Raw genomic sequence first — 20,491 nt, forward strand, 5'->3', positions numbered from 1 at the left:
CTGGCTGACGAACGCATTAAAGTGTAGGAGTGCACCATCTTGTTGGAAATAAATTTGTTGTATGGTTTCGAGTTCATCCGATGAGGAAAGCAGTAATTTAACATATCGAGATAAACATTTCCATTAATAGTGTTTTCAGTGAAGAAAAACCCCGATTACATAATTTTTCATCACACAACATCAAACATTAACTTAGGTGTGTTGCGTCGTTTATCAAAAATTACATGTGGGTTTTCAGATCCCCATATTTGTGAATTGTGACTGTTAACACTTTTTGGGTTGGAGTTCATCAGAGCTACCAACATAGCTTCTCAAAATTTCCCTACTGCCTTGATTTGAATTACAGAAAACTCACCATTCTTTTATGAAGACTCTGTATTTTAATAAATTTTTAAAATGTATTAAAATATGTTTTTATAATCCCATGCCAAGCTGTTGTGTGGGACTATTTATATGTGGTTGTGGGAACACTTCTATGAACTTTAATAAAATGAAATATTTGCATGTTATGTTTTCTTTCTTTGCATTCTTAAGTGTTTAGTGTTTACAATAAAAGATTAAGAAGAATAAAATAGTAGAGTAGTGTTTTTTGTTATCTGTTTTTGTTGTTTAAATGTATGTTTAAACTTATGAGGTTAAAAGTTTATTTTTTTCTAGGTTTATATTGAACCTGAAGTTAGTAAAAAAGCAAAATCTGATGCTTGGACTACAAAAGTTGTTACTAAGGGGAATGCTAAAATAATTCATTTGTGGTGTTTCAGTGCTGGGTGTGGGTAAGAAAATTAATATCTCATTTTAAAATATTATTTTTTATAATACAATTTTTTATAAACTCAAATTCACATAAAACCAGAGTATATATGTATTCATGTAAGTGCTTAAACACTTCTTGCCAGCTTTTGTGGTGCGAGTGGTAGCATCTCAGCCTTTCATCCGGAGGTCCCAGGTTCGAATCCTGGTCAGGCATGGCATTTTCACATTCATCTCATCCTCTGAAGTAATACCTAATGGTGGTCCCGGAGGTTAAAAAAGAATAAATTCTTAAACGCAAACACAAATATGGAAAATATAGAAAACCAGGAAATGAAAATAAGGTAGAAACACATTTAAACTAAAAAGCAACAATAAAATATGTAAAAAATTATGGGCCTAATTAAAAGGTGAAGATTGATATTCTTTGGTAACCTTGTCAGAATGAATAATAATAGGTTAGTAATAGCAAATCTGTGATTTATTCTACAATATGAAAAGAGAAATTAACTGGATTAAAGATGTTAAAAAGACTTAAAATTTAAAAATGTAACAGAAAATATATTAAAAATAGAGACATCTTTAAAACTAAAATTATGATGTTAGAACAAATAGCAGGAAAAAAAATCTGAAAATGAAATGTTCAGAAGTACGCAAAGAATAACATGCAAAGAAAAAAGAAAAGGTACTGGGAAGAGAGAAAACAGTGAAGAAGAAAGGAGTGAAATAGGTTGAAGTAAGTAAAAAAGTAAAATCTGATGCTTAGACTACAAAAGGCTTTACTAAGAGGAATGCTAAAATAATTCATTTTTGAAGTTTTATTGCTGGATACAGTTAGTTTTGAAAGAACTGTTCAGATATTTTCAGTGGTAATTGTTATACTTGCTTTTCATTATTTTTTGCAATCATTCCATTTTTTATTTTCTTTTTATGTAAAATTGTAGAGAAAAAAATAAGTATTATCATTCTTTTGTTGGTAAAAATGATAACCCATATGGTTGAAGTGCTATTGTGTATAGTAAAATCTCCTTTTTACCAAAGTTAAGTTCAATAAAAACAGAGTGAATACAGGAAATCATGAATATTGCTAAGAAAATGTGTATAACATGTTTTAATAATAATGGTTAGTAAAGAATTGTATTATAAAGAATTTTTATGTTTAAGTGATTTATTTTTAAAATTTTGCATCTAGCCTAAGTTTATCACATAAAAATTATCCTGTTGAAAGAACAATAAATAGACCTGAATTAATAACTATTTTAATAATGCTGTTAATCCTTCAGGTGTAGACGTTACTGTCAAACATAGAGTGGACGGGTCTGACAGACTTCTTTTGAAATAATGTTAATACATTTCTCCAGTGATATTTTATTAAAAAAGTATGCTGTTTATAATAAAATAATAAAAATGTATTACCAAAGATTAAACAAAGCTCAAAAACTGAATGAATACAAAATTAGTTTATAAAATATAGAAAATGCAAAATAGTAGAAAAAGTAGGTTCAATACTTGCAAAACTAAAATGGTTTTTCACAAAAATCACTAAATTATAAACATAAAAATCTATAGCATTATTACAGTTAGAAATACTGGTTATAATGAACATAAAAATCTGTAAATAGAATCACAAAGTCTGGCAGAATCACATCATGGTCAATTTTTGTACTGATAGACGATTTGTTTTAGTAAATTATTGAACACATATATTATGAAAAAAAAAAAAAAAATGTAAGGAATAAACAATCTGAATATCATTTATAAAAAATGGAGAAAGAAAATAGTTTCTTAATGACAGAATAAAAATAAAAACAAATAAAAATACTGAAAAAATAAAAAAACCAATGAGTGCCCCAAAAAATAAAATAAAACACCACATCTTTAGAAAAACTTCTTCGAATAATCATTTCATAAAAGTAGAAAATATCTAAAAGTAAAAAAAAAAAAAAATCTACCAAAGAATAATATACATTTTTAGTAATTTTCACTTTCTTTTGGTAAGACAAGCCACTGGTTTGCTTGGAATTTCGCCCGCCACCACCCCATTTGGTTGCCCTAAAGCATAAGACCGAATGTCTATGCCATAAATGGCTACTGAGCCTCAAAACAGTTTAGCAACCAGTGTCCTAACTAGCTCCTAGAGCTAACTTAAAAGCGTGAGTGGAATAAGCGTGGTACCATACACCTCTTGCTTGTGTGTCCCACCGCCCACTTGTCATATGTCATGAAAATGGGTAGGTGCACCCCATCAACTACTAAAACATATATGACAGTCAATAATTAAATTTATCTCATCAAAGACAGTAATTTGCTGCCATGCCTAGGCCACTGAATGTCAGCAATTACCTGTCCACCATTAAAGCGCTTGGAGCCTTAATCTGGCTAGTAGCCAGCGATATCTCCCAGTTAGCTTCCTACAGCAGTGCGGTAGGAGTCTTTTCCCTTAAGCAAACTACTGATGTCGGTCGAACAAAGCAACCGCATCAAAGAATTCCCACACGGTCTCTGACAATGCAGCTCTCACCACATTGACTCGCCGCTTGTGAGTAGCCAATTTTCCCCTTGACCTCTAAGTTCCAGGGTGGCCTGAGTTCTGGCCCCCTCAAGAGTTGGGCAGTCGAACATCATGTGTTCATTTGACTGGACCTTCCCGCAGACGCACAGCTCATCCACTGCCAGGCGGAACCTAACAAATATTGGATTAAATTTACATGGTTGGAGATCATTTGAGCTCTTGTTGCCCTTTAAAACAATGGAGAGGCAAACCATCCCCCCAGGTCCTGTATAAATCTATACAAGGACTTTCCTAGTCGTGGCATGCCATTCTTGCTGCCGTGCTTCCATTGCGAGGCTATAAAGCCTCCTTCATAGGTGGGATATGGGCAACTGTTCAAAATTTAGAACCAGTGCATTGAGATTATTCTGCTCCGGTATAGGTCTGGCTTGAACCGCATCCCAAATACCCTTGGCTTCCCAACCTCTTCGCAATCTCCACATGACTGCCTAAACTTTCACCACTAAATCGATTGGGAGAGCTTTTGCAAATACGATGGTAGCCTCGTAGGAGGTTGTTTTAAAAATACCAATGCATACAATTAAGGCTCTGCTCTGGGCACTCCTTAAATTTGAATAAGTGCTCGATTTCTTTACAACCTGTGTGCCCAAATGGATGCCGCATAAGAGGTTATACCTTTGAAGGTACTCTGTATACCATGTTCAAATGACTGCTTGACAGCCCGTAATCCTTTTGAGCAATCCTCCTAAGCGTGTGCATCACAGAAACGGCATTTGCCACTACTTGCCTAATGTGGTTGCTAAACAAATTCTCATCAAACAAAAACCTAGGTACTTATGAACTCGAACTCAGCTGATTACACAGCCTTTATACTTAATATGTGGTTATGACTGTATAATAATTTGTCTGCACCCTTGAGAAGCATAAACGTTGTCTTAGGCACATAAGTCTTTAAATTTTGAATATCCATCCAGCCCTCTGCAGTTGACAAAGCCGCCTGCACTTGGTCTTCCAGCTGCGGTTGTCAGTTGTAACGAACTAACAGAAGACAGTCATTGGTGAAAGCCTGGGCCGTGATGCCTTCTAGGAATGCCAGTCCTAAAAATCTGTCAAATACCGGGTTCTACAGCAAAGGACCAAGAACGAAGCCCTGCGGGCCTCCCTGGTGACAGAATTTTCCACAACTAGGTACACATCCATAAACATAGCCGTGCGATCAGACAAGTAGTCATGTACTACGGCCTGCAGAGCTACGGGAACATTACGGTGTTTCAACTCATAGAGGACAGAACTCCAACACAAGGAAGGAAATGCTGCCTCCATGTCAGTAAAAATTGCCAAAACATTTACAGTCGGCACTTTCCATCTCGGCAAGAGCATTTAAGATGCAATCCTCAGTGCCGCGCCATCCCCTTTCATGAAACCATACTGGCCTCGATTTAGAAGTGAGTTCATATTGATGTTTTCCTAGAGTGGTTCCACAACCAGCCTTTCAAGCAACTTACTGATTACCGGCAAGAGGTTGATGGGTCAATAACTGCTAACCTCACTCGGATCCTTTCCTGATTTTAAGACCTACCAAAACTACTTCCAACAAGTTGGAAAGCAACCTCAGCTTAGGCACCCTGAGAACAGCCTGCCAAGCGGCTCTCTTATGACAGGCAGCAGATGATAGAAAATATCCAGGTCAAGTTGGTCAATCCCCGGTGCCTCTCTCAGTGCCATTTGAGAAACCACTCGATCTATATCGATGGGATCAACAGGCTGTACGTCAGGGAATGGTGTCTCACCCCCCCTAATGCCGACTTCTGCTTCACCCTCCGGAGCATCTGGAAACAGAGTATCCAGGAACCCCTGGTAAGTCGCCACAGATGTTAAAGTGTGGTCATGTCCACCAAACCTGCATAGAACACTGGACAGCACATGCAAAAACTTTGGCCGGTAACATGACTTCACGAGCTGCCAGGGGTTGTGCTGCAACTCATGCATGGAGTCATGCCAAAACTTGAGTCTGGCTTCCTTGGTGACATGAATGTACTTATTTGACAAGCCATGCAAGTGCTCAAGAAGCACTGTAAGCAGATTGGGCTTTGACATGGTATACATTTGTAGTTCGTTTTCGGTTTTATTCGTAGAGGGCACAGTTGACATGTTTTTTTAGCATCTAATTTATCACTTGGCACATTTTGTCCATCTGCTTCAGCATTTTCAGTTGCGATGTCAACAATTCCCAAAACCCCACGAATAATTTTTTGACTATCTCTTGAAGATTCGGATCAGTTAACGAAGTGCTGTTCCATAATTTTCTGCGCCAGATTTTGTATGAACGTGTACCTAGAAATTACAGGATTACTTGCGTAACATTAATACAAGATGTGGACATTCGCTGAAGTGATATTTATAATTCTGTAAAAATTGCCATAGGCCATCTTAGAGTTCTACGGTTTGAAGAATATTTTGAACACCTTATGTTAAGGATATCTACTCCTTTCGTTTTGTTGTAAAACTGTATTATTCCAGTTTTCCGTCTTCAAATGTTCTTGATTGGTGCATACTTGATATCAATATTATACTAAGATTAGATTTTGGAACAAAATACGTAAGCGTTAATTTTGCGTTGAAACCAAAAAGAGCACTACCAACTGGGGTCTAGATTTCTTTGGTAAAAATTATTCAGGTTTTTGTTTTTACGAAGCATTCCGATATATGTTAGACCTCTATCTAATAGTTCCTTACGCATTTCTACAGAACTAAAGTAGTTATCTGCAGTTATATTTCTCTTGGTACCAGGAATACATTTAGGCAGTTTTAGAACAGTTAGACTTGGCTTACTAAAACGGGATTGTTCATATGCAGTAAGGTCAATTCCATCACAAACTTTCCCTGTAGAAATGTAACAGTCATAAAAATATAAAATTGTGTGCATCCGTAAGTGACATTACTTTGATGCCATATTTTGCCAGCTTTTTTGACATGTGTACCGAAAAGGACACCTGTGAAATGGAATTAGCATTTCGTCAATGGTTGTGAATTTTTCTATTGAAATAGGCTTTTTGCAATTATCAATGAACCTTTTAAAAATTGAAGAAATTTTAGCTGTCTTTTCAATTTTTTTCCATTCATTTCTGTCATCCAGATTATTGAAATGCAGGAAATCAAAATTTTGTACCTTGTTGCTGACAATTGCATGAAAAATTGGCCTTCCCGACACACTAGTACTAAATAAAGATTTTATATTATCTGATGAAGATTTGTAGATAGAACATAGTAAAAAAAATGCTATCAGTGCCAATATCTCATCAAAATTGGTAGACTGAAATTAATTTTGATATTTGCTGGAGTTTTTTTTATTTCTTATATTGTCTAATATTTTATTTTTCCATCCAATCTCTAAAATAAGTTCATCATTAATAAGCAGCTTCCACACTTGATAGGGAGTAGCTGTTCTACCGATATTATGAGCTGGAGGAAGCAGTCCAGGAAGACCTCAAATGATATTTTGATGAGGTACCCCACCCGTTGATTGGGCTGTTCTGAATCCCACTCAAAGTCATCTCTTCCTAAATATACTTCTGGGATTTCTAGTGCAACATTTTCATTTTGAATAGGTCAATCATCATTATTTTGTCATCATGGCCTATTATTCAGTTCCTCATCATCACTGTTCGAGACACTCAATGCAGAATAATCTGACGTTAGTATATTTTTTTTATTTGGTTTTTTCTGGATGAAAAACACTTCAGTATTATCATCACCTGAACACAATGTATGTGTCATTAAAAACTAAAGTTAAAAAATTCACAATTAAAAATTAAATAAAAACACCTGGAAAACAGAACAGGAAATATAAATACAAAACCTAATAGAATAACAAAAATCAAAACAAAATTAAACTTAAGTAGAAAATTAAAAACAAAATCAGAACAACCTAAAATATTAAAAACAAAGACAAAACAAAAAACTGAAACTAAAATTTTAAGACATAAAAACATACAACCACTGTAAAAAAATCTAAAATCACCATTAAAAGGCATGTAAAATATTAGTACCTGCAGAAACAAACACCTGATCCAAAACTTCTTTATTATTGTCCAATATTTGATGAAAATTCCTGGGCAATTTAAATTTACGATGCAAGGCCGCATAACATATGCATTTCACAAGAATATGATGCACAGTCAAGCAGCAGTCGCATCGCAAGCATACTGGTGCGTTTACTGCTGACATCAGATACCTGTAAGTAGCTCTTGTATGTCCCATCCACAATCAGCAGAGGACCACTTCTTCATGACAAATTTTCCTGTATGAGATCCCATGGCAACACACAACCTTTAATGTGCCAGAGTTTACTGTAGTCGTCCAGTCATCTTGGCACTTAGCGCGAAGAATGAATTTTACACATTTAATAAAGTCGGATGTAGTAACGTGGGTAGTGAAGCATGATTGACTACTTGCGCCTTTGGCAGCAGAATTTTCACGTTTTTTGTTCTAAAATCCCCACGTGGCTAGGGTTCCAACAGAAACTCACTTGTGTGTTGTGATGGTTCAACTCGGCAATTGAATTGTAGATTTCGTTGATGATAGGATGCCTGAAATAAAGATTTTCTAAGGCTTGGAGAGCACTACACGAGTCGCTACAAGTAAGGATATGACAGTACTTAGGGTTAATGATATTCAAAGCCTTATTTATAGCGTAAAGTTCAGGAGTAAAGACTCATGTAATACCAGGCAGACCAAACATATAGGTTCGGTCATTAACAATAAATGTGCATCCAATGGTATCGTTCTGTTTTGATCTATCTGTGTATACCACTGCGTTCAGGTTTGCCTTGGAGAGAATATGGTGAAACATTTGCTAAAAGAAAACAGCTGATGTTGATTCTTTATTGTATTTTGTGAGGTCAAGCGTAAAATTTATTAGGCTGATTTTCCACGGAGGATATGAACACAGATATTTTGGAAAATAGATGTGTCAACATTTATAACGTGCAGTAAATGTTGGGTATGAACACCTACAGATGCAGTGTAACATGGAAGTTCCTCATACCTTCCTAAATTAGGATTCCCAAGGACAGAGTCAAAAGCCGGATGATTTGGCTGTCCTTTAAGATGGGCAAAATTATATGCGAAAAGGTGGTCCTGTCCTAATGTGATGGCTCACAACAGTCAACAAGTAAGCTTACGACAGGGCTTGGTCTAAAGGGACCCATAGAAAGTTGAAGGAAAGCATGATGTACAGCACCTAGCATTTTAGGCACGGTATTACATGCTGAAGAGTAAGTGACACAACCATAATCCATATGGGAACGAACCAAGGAATAATAAAAACGTAACATTGACAACTATGAAAATAATCAATGTCGGTGTTGGAGAAACAGTTTGATAAAAAATAAGAGAATTTAATGTGTAAGATGCTAAGTCTTTTGTAAATAACGATTGTATATATTAAGAGAGTAGTTTAATAAGTCTGTTTAAAAATAAAGAGGAGATAATTTTTCAGGAAAAATCTTATTTACTTCTCATCATAATCTCCTTTCAAGTATATACACTCAGTCCAGTGACGCTCAAGTATAGATACTATCCTTTTAGTTTGATTTATAAAAGTCAGAGATGCTAGAATGGATGGAGATATTTATTAAAATATTTGTCTGTTCTTAAGATATACATTTTTATTGAAAAAATACAAAATGACAGACAGAGGAAGATAGGGCATTTGTTCATATGGATTTTTTTGTTATTTTGCCCTGAATTATTTCCTTTACTTTGGCTAGCATCTCTCTCTATCTCTCTGTGCATGCATGTTTGTGTGATATTACATTACTCCAAAGTGTGGTGTATGTAATGTAATAAAAAGTTAAGAAAGACTTTATTCTGTAGCCTGAATGTTCAAATTTTATTAGCATACCATTATTTTTATTGCTGTATCTAATTTTACCACATGATGTGAATATGGAAAATAATACTTCATTGAAAATTTTATGGCCCAAACAAGAAATAAAATGAATAATTAAATAAGATTTTAAAGTATATTGTAATTTTCCTTGAATTTTTCTCTTATTTGTGTAGGATGAAGTCATTACAAGAACAAGGAGTTCGTTGCATTATATTAACTAGCGGTACATTGAGTCCATTAGATGCTACCATATCCGAGATCGGCATACCAGTGGATGTTAGTTTGGAAAATCCACATATTGTTAAAGGAGATCAGGTATGTTTTTTATAAACTCTTTTCTAGATAAATTTTTTTTCTAAAAAGAGAATGAAAATTTTTATAAAAATGTGCAAACTTAATTGGGTATTGTTTAACATGTTTGGTTGTTACTTATTCTCTGATACCGAAGAGACATAGCTCATATGAAGTTAAAGATTAAATTGGATTTGAATGCTCGTGTTACCATGGATTTTGATTTTTGGGTTGTAATTAGTGTTTCAATAATGGTTAGTTCATAACTTAGCAAGCAAGATCAACTGCCTAAGTGTAATAGAATTTGTTTCCTGTTTTTAGATTGTATATTTGTGAGAAATAACGGTAGGATTCAAGAATCTATTTAATAAATATTGTATACATAATATTGAAAACGGAATAATACGGTTTAAAGACATTAATCTGATTTTAACGCGGGTTAATTTTAATTGTGCTAAATTTTATTCCTGTATAACAAAACCAATGATGTGATTATCAATGATCCTGCACTGAACTAACAAAGGCAGGTGGTCAGCTTACAGTGGTATTTCTTGTACCCTTTGCGTGGGGGTAGGAGAGGTATACCTTCTTTAAATCCAAAATAGCAGTTTTTCAGCTTTTTTCTGTTTTGGAGTAAACCCATTTAAAAATTTTAAAGTGGTTAAAGTAGCTTATTTATATATCTAAAGTCATAGCAGAGGAAGCAGCCGAGTGGTGAGTGTTGCTTAATATGGTGAAGATATTAAGTATTATGTTGCATTTTTTTTTTGTCTTCAGTCATTTGACTGGTTTGATGCAGCTCTCCAAGATTCCCTATCTAGTGCTAGTCGTTTCATTTCAGTATACCCTCTACATCCTACATCCCTAACAATTTGTTTTACATATTCCAAACGTGGCCTGCCTACACAATTTTTCCCTTCTACCTGTCCTTCCAAAATTAAAGCGACTATTCCAGGATGCCTTAGTATGTGACCTATAAGTCTGTCTCTTCTTTTAACTATATTTTTCCAAATGCTTCTTTCTTCATCTATTTGCCGCAATACCTCCTCATTTGTCACTTTATCCACCCATCTGATTTTTAACATTCTCCTATAGCACCACATTTCAAAAGCTTCTAACCTTTTCTTCTCAGATACTCCGATTGTCCAAGTTTCACTTCCATATAAAGCGACACTCCAAACATACACTTTCAAAAATCTTTTCCTGACATTTAAATTAATTTTTGATGTAAACAACTTATATTTCTTACTGAAGGCTCGTTTAGCTTGTGCTATTCGGCATTTTATATCGCTCCTGCTTCGTCCATCTTTAGTAATTCTACTTCCCAAATAACAAAATTCTTCTACCTCCATAATCTTTTCTCCTCCTATTTTCACATTCAGTGGTCCATCTTTGTTATTTCTACTACATTTCATTACTTTTGTTTTGTTCTTGTTTATTTTCACGCGATAGTTCTTGCGTAGGACTTCATCTATGCCGTTCATTGTTTCTTCTAAATCCTTTTTATTCTCGGCTAGAATTACTATATCATCAGCAAATCGTAGCATCTTTATCTTTTCACCTTGTACTGTTACTCCGAATCTAAATTGTTCTTTAACATCATTAACTGCTAGTTCCATGTAAAGATTAAAAAGTAACGGAGATAGAGAACATCCTTGTCGGACTCCCTTTCTTATTATGGCTTCTTTCTTATGTTCTTCAATTGCTACTGTTGCTGTTTGGTTCCTGTACATGTTAGCATAACATATATGTTGCATAACATGTAAATAATACTGTTGTTGGTAGGGGAGGGTATTACTAATAATAATACTAACTTTTTAAAGTCTTTTCTCCGGGATATCTGCCGAGAAGACTGTACTCCACAGGGTACAAGAAAACGGTCTCATGCCGTATTAAACGAACCACCGTGAAGAGGCGGTACGAGAGTCAAAAACTGACAAACCAAGCTTAGGAGCCTCTATTGTGTAACCTATAAATGGAAACCGCACAAAAATTCTGGCCGCGAAAGTGACCGTTTTCACAATTAAATTTTGTTAAAACTATAAAAAGTTAGACATCACCCCACACTGTCCTACAAAGAGATCACAATTTCATTTAGTCAGCATATGCGACTCCCTCCGGAGAACGGGGCGCATTTCTCCCTCCAAATAACTAGAGCTCCGGTAGGCGCACTCCTGCTAGCCCATAGGTGCTGGTACCAAAAGTACTTCAGCGGATGGACTGAAGGGGAATCACGCCGGGATTACTAGGCTCAAAAGCTTAGTCTATCACGGTCAGACCAGTAAATAAATTATTACACCATGGTCCATACAGATAGGAACGCAAATTACGAAATCCGTCCATAAATAAAACTTAAAATTTATAACTGCCACTAAATAACCGATGAAATCCGCCCGATAATAGAAAGATACAGCAGCAAGGAACATTGTCCAGGCTCTGCCTGGAGGATGATTATTATAGGGAGAAATATTGAAACTCCCGCCAATATTGCGTTTCGTTCCCTAAAGTCTTTTGCAGGAATGTCTTTTTTAAGCACATTTAATTACATTCATAATTATAGGTTGATGTACAAATACATTCATTTGCTAATATGAAATTAGTAACTGACAACCCATCTTCTAATCCTGGAAACTCATTCTGACTTTTGAATATAGTTCCTATATGTAATATTATATTTTTAGAATATAACTACCGGGGTAGGTCTGCTGTTTAATTACTAATTTGAATTGAGCATTCTTCTCTTGTCCTCTCATTCATATTTTGTTAAAATAAGTTTAAATACTCTTACAAATTCTTTGAATGCTTGAGGATTTTTTCCCAATAAAAACAATTTTTTCTATGTACATGCATTCATATCCTATTTTATGATGTATTGAAGATATTTTAACACTTTATGATGTGTAAGAATTCTTGATTGTCAGTTAGACATCATAACTGAACTGTTTATAGGCAACTTATCACAAGATAAATTGCATACTTGTCCTCAATAATAACATATATAATATGTTTGACTTAATAGGGAAAGTGAAGAGTGTGTAGTATTTCTTAATGTCCTCTTCTCTTAGCCAAATGTTTTGTACATCAGAATATTTCAAGCCCACTGAGGTGAAAGAGATATTCAGCTCTATCTAAAGTGACATCATCCTTCTGTTAGCACTGGGATTAGTTGTTCAGTTATCATTATACTAAAAGAAAGTATTTCTTACTAAAACTGGTAATTAATAATATTAAAAATATTTTTAAAAATAAGTAAAAAATACATTATTTACATTGCCTTTACTTAAAGGTGAAGTTAATTGGATGAATGAGGTGTGTATTAATAATAAGACTGAGTTTCTACCTCTTTAAGAAAGGAGTGAGAATCGATTGTGAGCTACTCGGCAGAAACCTTGGATGTGTCTAAACCTGCATGGCCAACACTTGGCCATTGTGGCTTCTGAATCATCGTTCTGTGCAGTTGGTATTTTCAGTTTTGTGCCAGAATAATGTTAAATTTTAAAGTCTGTATATCAATTTGAAATTTTAATAAATTGAACAAAACTAATGGAATGTTTTCAAATGCTTACTGAGGTTTATAGGGAAGGCTGCAGGTGAATGTATTTCAAGTGGCACAAAAAATTAAGTGAAGGAAGTCAGAATGTGGAGCACGTTGAATGCCTCGGACAACCTTCAACTTCAAGAACTGAAGAAATCTCTACTCAGCTTCAAGAACTGAACTGAAAAGATCAGCTAGATTGTTCAAGAAGGCTACAGATTCAGTATGTGAATGGTTATAGATGGTCCGTGGGGTTCTCACACAACAACAAAATCCAAAAGGGACAACAGTGAACCACCATTATTAAAAGGAACTCTTGACAAAGCTGAAAGAAGAGTCAAAAAACCACCAACACATCGGAAAAATGGTTTTATTCTTCATCAGGAAATGCGCCTGGTCACACTTTCAAGTTTTTCACTTAAAATTACTACACTGAAACATCCTCCATATTTGTCAGTCCATTGTGGTACCATATGACTTTTTTGTTTTTTCTAAAGTGAAATTTGCCAGTCTCCGTGGTGTATTAGTAGTTTCTTGGCTTTTCGTCCTGGGTTTGAATATCAGGATTGCGGTTAGGCATGGCATTTTTCATATGTTTCAAAATCCGTTTCCATATTCTCATATACAAGCTTTTAAAAGCTTCTGTAATGAATTAATTCATTACAAAAAAAAAATCTGTTTTGTGGAACACAGATTGAGTTAATTGATGCAGTAAAAAAGAAAATGTTAAATGTGTTAAAAATCTGATGGAAATTGATCTACTCCATGCTTTCTACCAGGAGAAAACAAGACTGCATTGGTGTGTAACGGCAAATGAGCAGAGACTGTATTGAAGGTGACAAGCATTAGAATGCACCTTGTATTTTTCGTCCATGCACAAGATGAAATCCATTTAAATTTTTATTTTTTTGGTAAGGTAAATAAGACACGCTACTAAAAGAAATGTTAATGAATAAAGTAATGAGTCAAGGTTAAAATTTTGTTACTTTATGTTATGACTGAATATGATTAATACTGATTTAATTTTGATTAATTTCTTTTTCTATATACATTTTTTAGCCTCAATATGTTTACTGTATTCCTACAGTCTCAAATGTTAATATTCAAATTTTTGCCTTCCTCTATAGTTTTTACCTTCTGTATATCCCTCTGCTACAAATTAGCTTTACTGAATGTGTTGATTGATCACCCCACCCACCCATCCATCCTGACCCCATATGAGAAGACACTTGCCTTGTGACAGTCCGGTTGCCACACCATCCCTTCCATTCCTAGTCCTAATGGGTTTTACTGGAGATCATCTTCTAGATCCTCAATACTTGATTACATATTTCAGTCATCAGTATGGCCTCTATCAGAATTGCACTGTTGCAAATGTCTTGAAAGATATTTCCATCAGTGTTAAAACCCATCAACTAACAAGATATTTTTTCAAACTCACCTAAACTGAATCAAAAAACTGACAACCAATAAAAATTTACAAATTGAGCTGTTATAAAATATTAATCTCATACACTCAAAATTGTTTGCAATATCACAATTTTGACCTACCATACCAAAGCAACCAAAGCTAATCAACCCACGAACATACCAAACAACAACTGGGCACAATTGCCGAATGCGCCTACTCTGAAAGAAAAGCACCCAAACAGATCTCTAGCCACCCAGACTACTATTGCACACTAAACACCCTCTCCAGTCCTTTTAGTGCCAAAAATCTTAATAATCTTTCAACAACGCCACCACTCTCTCTAACTTTCCAGTTAGCTTGCAGATCCAGACTCGAACCAATACCTTCAATCTCCCTGATCACCTCTGAACACCTAAATTCATATTTTGAGCAGATGTACAGCACATGATATGCATCATCCAAGTCTAAGCATTGAGGATATGGACCCCCAGTCAGTCTAGCCAAATCAAGTCAGCTTGTCCTGAAATGTGCCATGCCCCGAAAGGAACTGAGTCACATGCCAATTAAGGAAGATTCATGAGGCGATTCCTAACTCCCTTATATCTGGAAAGAGACCATGCGTATACCGCCCATCTGCTGCCTCATCCCACCTATCCTGCTAAATACCAAAACCTTCCCCTCTATTTCCTGAATGTACTGCACAGTCAATTCACCTGACTTTGCACTGTAGTGTAACTGACGTTCCGATGCAAGGACATCAATTGGTTTAACACCCGCAATAATTAAAACTGCCTCACACAAAATTGATGGATCACCCACCAAAAGTCCATCTACAAGATTCTGTCACAAATATTTTTCTCCTATTCATCTTAAGATGTCTTCATTTGAAATTTTATCAAGCTTAATTTTCACCATCCTATGTAACACCTTTTTCAAAACCCTCTGTTTTTCTTTCTGTTTTCTCTATTGTGCATGTTTGATTACCATAAAGCACTACATTTCCCATAAATATTTTCAAAAATGTTTTTGCTAATTCCTAGATTTATATTTGATTGTTGCAGATTTTTTTTTTTCATGAATGTGTTTCTTGCTTATGAAAGTACTTCTGATGTTTGCCATGCTTTGTCCATCCTCTGTAATTATAGTGCCTAAATAACAAAATTCTCTTTCTTGTATTATATTGTGTTTAATACTTAATTGCTCATTATCCTCCTTTTGTCATATTTTATTACCCTTGTTTTAGTCTTACTTATTTCTTTGTTGATCGATTGAATTTCTTTGTTTGCTATAAATCTGTGCAGTTCACTATTTCTTCTAACTTAGTTTTTCATTTCTACTAAAAGAAATTTTATCTTTTATTTTATCTTTTCGGATAGTTACTCCGCATTCAAATTGTTTTGTTTTTCAATTCTTAAGTTGCTCTTTTATGTTCAAGCTAAAAAGTGATGGGTACAAACTAAATTTTTTGTTTGATTTTCTTCATCTTCTATTCTTAAAAATGCTACTATATTCCTCTGCAGATTGAAAATAACTCTTCTTTCCCTACATTTAACTGTGTTTTAAAAAAAATTTAGCATTTTAAAATGTATAAGTTACGTTTTGGATTTATTTTAGGTTTGTGTCTCTGTGGTTGCAAGAGGACCAACTAATACAGAATTGAAATCAACATATGAAAATAGGTAAATAAAATGCTAATATTTTAATGTGTATTTAAAAAATATTGAAAACCATCTCCATTAATTTTGAATTTTATGGTTTTTCTTTCTTACTTATTTATATCAGTCATCAAATTGGTCTGAGTTTTCGGATGTGCAGAAAGTTAGTCCTATGTACGAGGTAGACAGTTTGATGCCAAACTAAACATTTTAATTTTATTGGTTTCTTGATTTTCCTCTTTACAGTAAATAATAATAGTCTTTATTACACAGCATTTACAGCACAGCTTAGAAAATATTAACATAAGATTTGCTTTTGGCCGCATGATTAACAGAGTAGTAATAGAACTGCAACATTTCATAATTAACAAAAAAATAGAAAAATTAACAATATTTTATGATTTTTTACTATTAGAAAAGTAATAGTAAGTTTGTAAGTGACAAAAAATAATGAGAAAGATAAAAGGTTAAATAACTTCATAATTAGTAAAAATTAACAGATACAAAAGCAACAATAGGTTCATAATTAATAAAAAAATTGTAGGAAGAACCAAAAGCAATAATGTGCTCTGATAACTAAGAAAAATTATACAGATTACAAAAAATAACAGGTCAGTAATTATAAAAAATAATAAAAAATAAAAAAAATAATTAGTTTATAATTAAAAAAATTAAAATGATTGCACTGGTCTATACAATTTTCAGAATAGGTACATTAGTGAGTGTTTTATAAAGAATATTTTATGTTGTAACAGAAAATGTAATAAAAAATTTTCTATCATGTTATGTTTTTTAATTACCTTATTGTAAAGATCCCTAGTATGTCATTTTTGACACATAGTAGAAATGATCTGTTATCTTGTGCATTACGTTAAAAACATGCCTGTGATTAATTGCAGGATAAGTAAAAGCTGCATCAAATTTTGACATTCTGACCACAATTTAAATAATGATTAAAACTAGAATAATATCTCTATGTGAAAGCATCCAATCTTTCAGTGTAGCTAAAGCCATTGGTGGTTAAACTTGTATGTGTTGAACTGTGCGAGTTGATTTAGTTATTTTCTTTTAGTTTATTTTAGTTAGCTTATTAGTTTATTTATTTTCTGTTAGATTATGATAAACAAAGGGCACCACATGTAAAGTATATCAGATGTCATGTTAAGCTCATGTAATTAATTATAAGGAAAAAAGGAGCATTTGCATTTTGCTATACCTATGGTTTGGCACGAACCAAGAAATCATTTTGACGACTGCATCTTCTGTTTAACAGATGCCACTGGTTTTTCTTTAAAAAAAATAAAGGTATTATTGTGTACCTAGATGTTCTACTGGCTATGAGACTGATGCTCATCGAGATGATTTATTTATTCTGACAACCACAATTTCCTGGCAGGAGATTTCAGATTCTGAAGAGAAATGTTCTGAAAATACTGCGGTGGCACAGACTTCAAGAGATGATTGTTTCATACCAGAAAAATCAAACAGTGAATGACATGGAAGTGGAATTTAACCTTAGTTTGCAAGTTGAATTTATCAAAATAGCAAGCAGAACTTCTAGGTTTATGCTTACAGAAGTGGAATTTGTTGATTAAGGAAATCAAAATTTCATAGCCTAGAAACAGAAATAAAGAATTGATGAAGAAGTATTCACTATAAAAGATCTGCTGTGTTCTTGTTGCGGTATTAAAGGTTTGATGCCTGATCTTGGTATTGCTTTTGATGCTGATGATTCATCAAAAACAAGCTTAAAAGCAGTGCTACAGCATAATTCAAACAAGAATCTATCTATAGCAGTAATTCAGGCTGAATGAAGTACTCAAATGAAAGTACGTCATGAATTTTTAAAGCAGTCAGTTACAATGCTTCTTTATGATGTACGGAGGTAACCTCAAAGTTATTGGTCTTCTTGATCTGCAAGGTGGCTTTACAAACTACAGCTATTTGTTTATGTTCAGGGCATAGTTGTGCAACAAGTGAACATTATGTGGTTAAAGAATGGCCAAAAAGAGACACTTTCATTCCTGGACCAAAAAAATATTAAGTATGTTCCTTCAGTCAACACTCAGAATGTTATTTTAGACCTTTACGTATAAACTTGGGTTTGATGTAGTTTGTTAAAGCACTGTATAAGAAGGAGATGGATTTAAATGTTTAAGACAAACGTTTCCTAAGTTGAGTAAAGGCAAATTAAAAAAAGGAATATTTATTGACCCCAAATTTGAAAATTATTCCACAAAAATTTTGACAAGTTGAATAATGTAGAGCTAGTGACATGGAAGTCACTTAAGGATGTTGTTCATAACTTCCTGGAAATAACAAAACAGAAAGTAGTGATTCTCTTTTTAGTATAAAATCTTTTGTTAAACTAAAAATTTGGGTAATTGGGTCATTAAAAATTCAATTTTTGAATTCCCATCTTGTGTTTTTTCCCACCAAATTTGGGCGCTGCATGTGATGAGCAAGGTGAATGCTTCCACCAAGATATATTGCAAACAGAGCAATGTTACCAAGGTAGATGAGATGAATTGATGATGAGTGGATACTGTGGGTTTCTACACAAAAGGAAGAAGCAATTTATTAGTTCAGTCATAAAATATTTTAGGTATGTTTTATCTGTAATAATTATATTTCAAAAGGTTAAACATTTTTTAGAATTAGCTCTTAGTTATTATTTTTTCCAAGGTGCATAAATGGTTATTATTTAATAAGCAAAATAAAATATGAGTATTGAAAATATATATAACGCATTACAAAATTTATTATATCTATAAATTTTATCATTTTCAAAATTTTATACCGTTTAGAAATTTTTAAAGGGTGTATAACAACAATGTGATGGGTGATGGAAAAAACTGAATTCATTTTCAGATTCAACATTCAAAAAATAATAAAATTCACTTATTGGTGTTTCTGTTCAGAAAATATTTTTCCAATTTGTAGACTAGTATTATCAGTAAGAAAGCAATTTCTGATTACGATTATCACATTGAATTCTAATTAACTACACATTTGGTCCTGGAAATCTGAAGATGTAACAAGCTATAAATACTTTACTTCATGATTTGCCTTTTTTCTTATCTATTGGGCTTGATTTAATAACACTGTAAATGACATCCAGAGATTTAATACCTTAAATTTATTAATTTTTTCCGTGGTAATTCTTATTTGTCATTATCATCTTCTATTTCTTCGATTTCATTCTTTGAATTTAGTTCAGACTGACTGAATTATCAATTTTATTTTGATTAGTTTATGTTTAACAGTGGCTCTAAGAGCTAATTTTTATAACCTTTCATCAAATGTTAAATGTTATACTTGTACAGTTAATGTTTGTAAATTACCAATTTGTTAATTTTTATAAAAATTATTTTGATTTCAAGGGTTTTTATTTTTATGTATAAGATTAATGATATTTTAATGAATTTTGAAGATATTGCGAAGAATTTTTAAGACAGTTTTTACTCATATATGAAAATTATTTTTTATTATTATGAAGGATATAGCTTTTTGTTTGAAAATTTAGCTGATATATGCATATTTCTCACACATTTTTTTAGAATTAGCTCTTACTTATTTTTTTTTATTTTTTATTTAAGTGCATAAATGGTTATTTTTTTTTTGTAGAAATAAAACAGAGTATTTGAAAGAACTTGGTTTGACTCTGCAAAATTTTTCAAGAATTATTCCTGATGGTTTATTAGTATTCTTTCCATCATATCCGACAATGGATTTGGCTGTTAATTTTTGGCAACAAGAAGGATTATGGACTAAAATTAATAATAATAAGGTAATTTTTATCTTCTCTTTTGTTTTTGGAATTGGTCAAGGACTACTTGAAGCAACATTGATTTTTCTTTCTTTTGGGGGGTTTTCTTTCCTGACTTCCAGTAGTTCTTTATTCTTTTGTTTTGTTTTTGTCTTTTCTTCTAATTAGATGATGGTTTATTTTTTCTCCGTCTCTTGGAAACACTTGAAATCTTGTATCAGTTTTCTGAACGTTGTTCTATCTTGTACATTTCTTCAGATATTTTTATTTCTTTTAGGTATTTATCAACAACTAAGGTCAATTGATTTCCATCCCTTTTGATTTAAATGCGGTTAAAGAATTAATTGTTTTGTGAGCCTAATTCATTCGTATAAGTTGGTAAAGATTATAATAACTTCATTTTCTGATGGAATCTGACTTCTCTTAGTTTCATTGAATTTGTAAAAATCGTAAGTTATGTAAAAATAAATTAGTTTGATCTAAAAGAAATAAAAAAAAAAAAGTTTGAATATAAATTAAAAGAAGTGGCTAATATCTAAAAAAAAGACAAAAAAACAATGTTTTGATGGTTATGGGGAATATAAAATTTAGATACCAAACTTGACTTCAAATTAATTTTTTTTTAGATAAATTATGAAAAACAACTGCTATAAAAAAAAAATACCCTGTAATGAC

General features: G+C 33.2%; 1 protein-coding gene across 3 annotated transcripts in view; it reads left to right on the forward strand.

The window, feature by feature from the left end:
• LOC142332307 (regulator of telomere elongation helicase 1 homolog) overlaps positions 1 to 20,491 on the forward strand; it is a 366,979-nt gene that overhangs the window by 304,107 nt on the left and 42,381 nt on the right. For all 3 annotated transcript variants that reach the window (XM_075378664.1, XM_075378663.1, XM_075378665.1), the window contains 4 exons: positions 658 to 773; positions 9,329 to 9,470; positions 16,007 to 16,071; positions 19,675 to 19,837. In XM_075378664.1, coding sequence (XP_075234779.1) covers positions 658 to 773; positions 9,329 to 9,470; positions 16,007 to 16,071; positions 19,675 to 19,837 — 486 coding nt within the window. The remainder of the gene's footprint in view (positions 1 to 657; positions 774 to 9,328; positions 9,471 to 16,006; positions 16,072 to 19,674; positions 19,838 to 20,491) is intronic.

This window comes from Lycorma delicatula, chromosome 11 (genome assembly GCF_047948215.1).
Source record: "Lycorma delicatula isolate Av1 chromosome 11, ASM4794821v1, whole genome shotgun sequence".
NCBI lineage: Eukaryota > Metazoa > Arthropoda > Insecta > Hemiptera > Fulgoridae > Lycorma > Lycorma delicatula.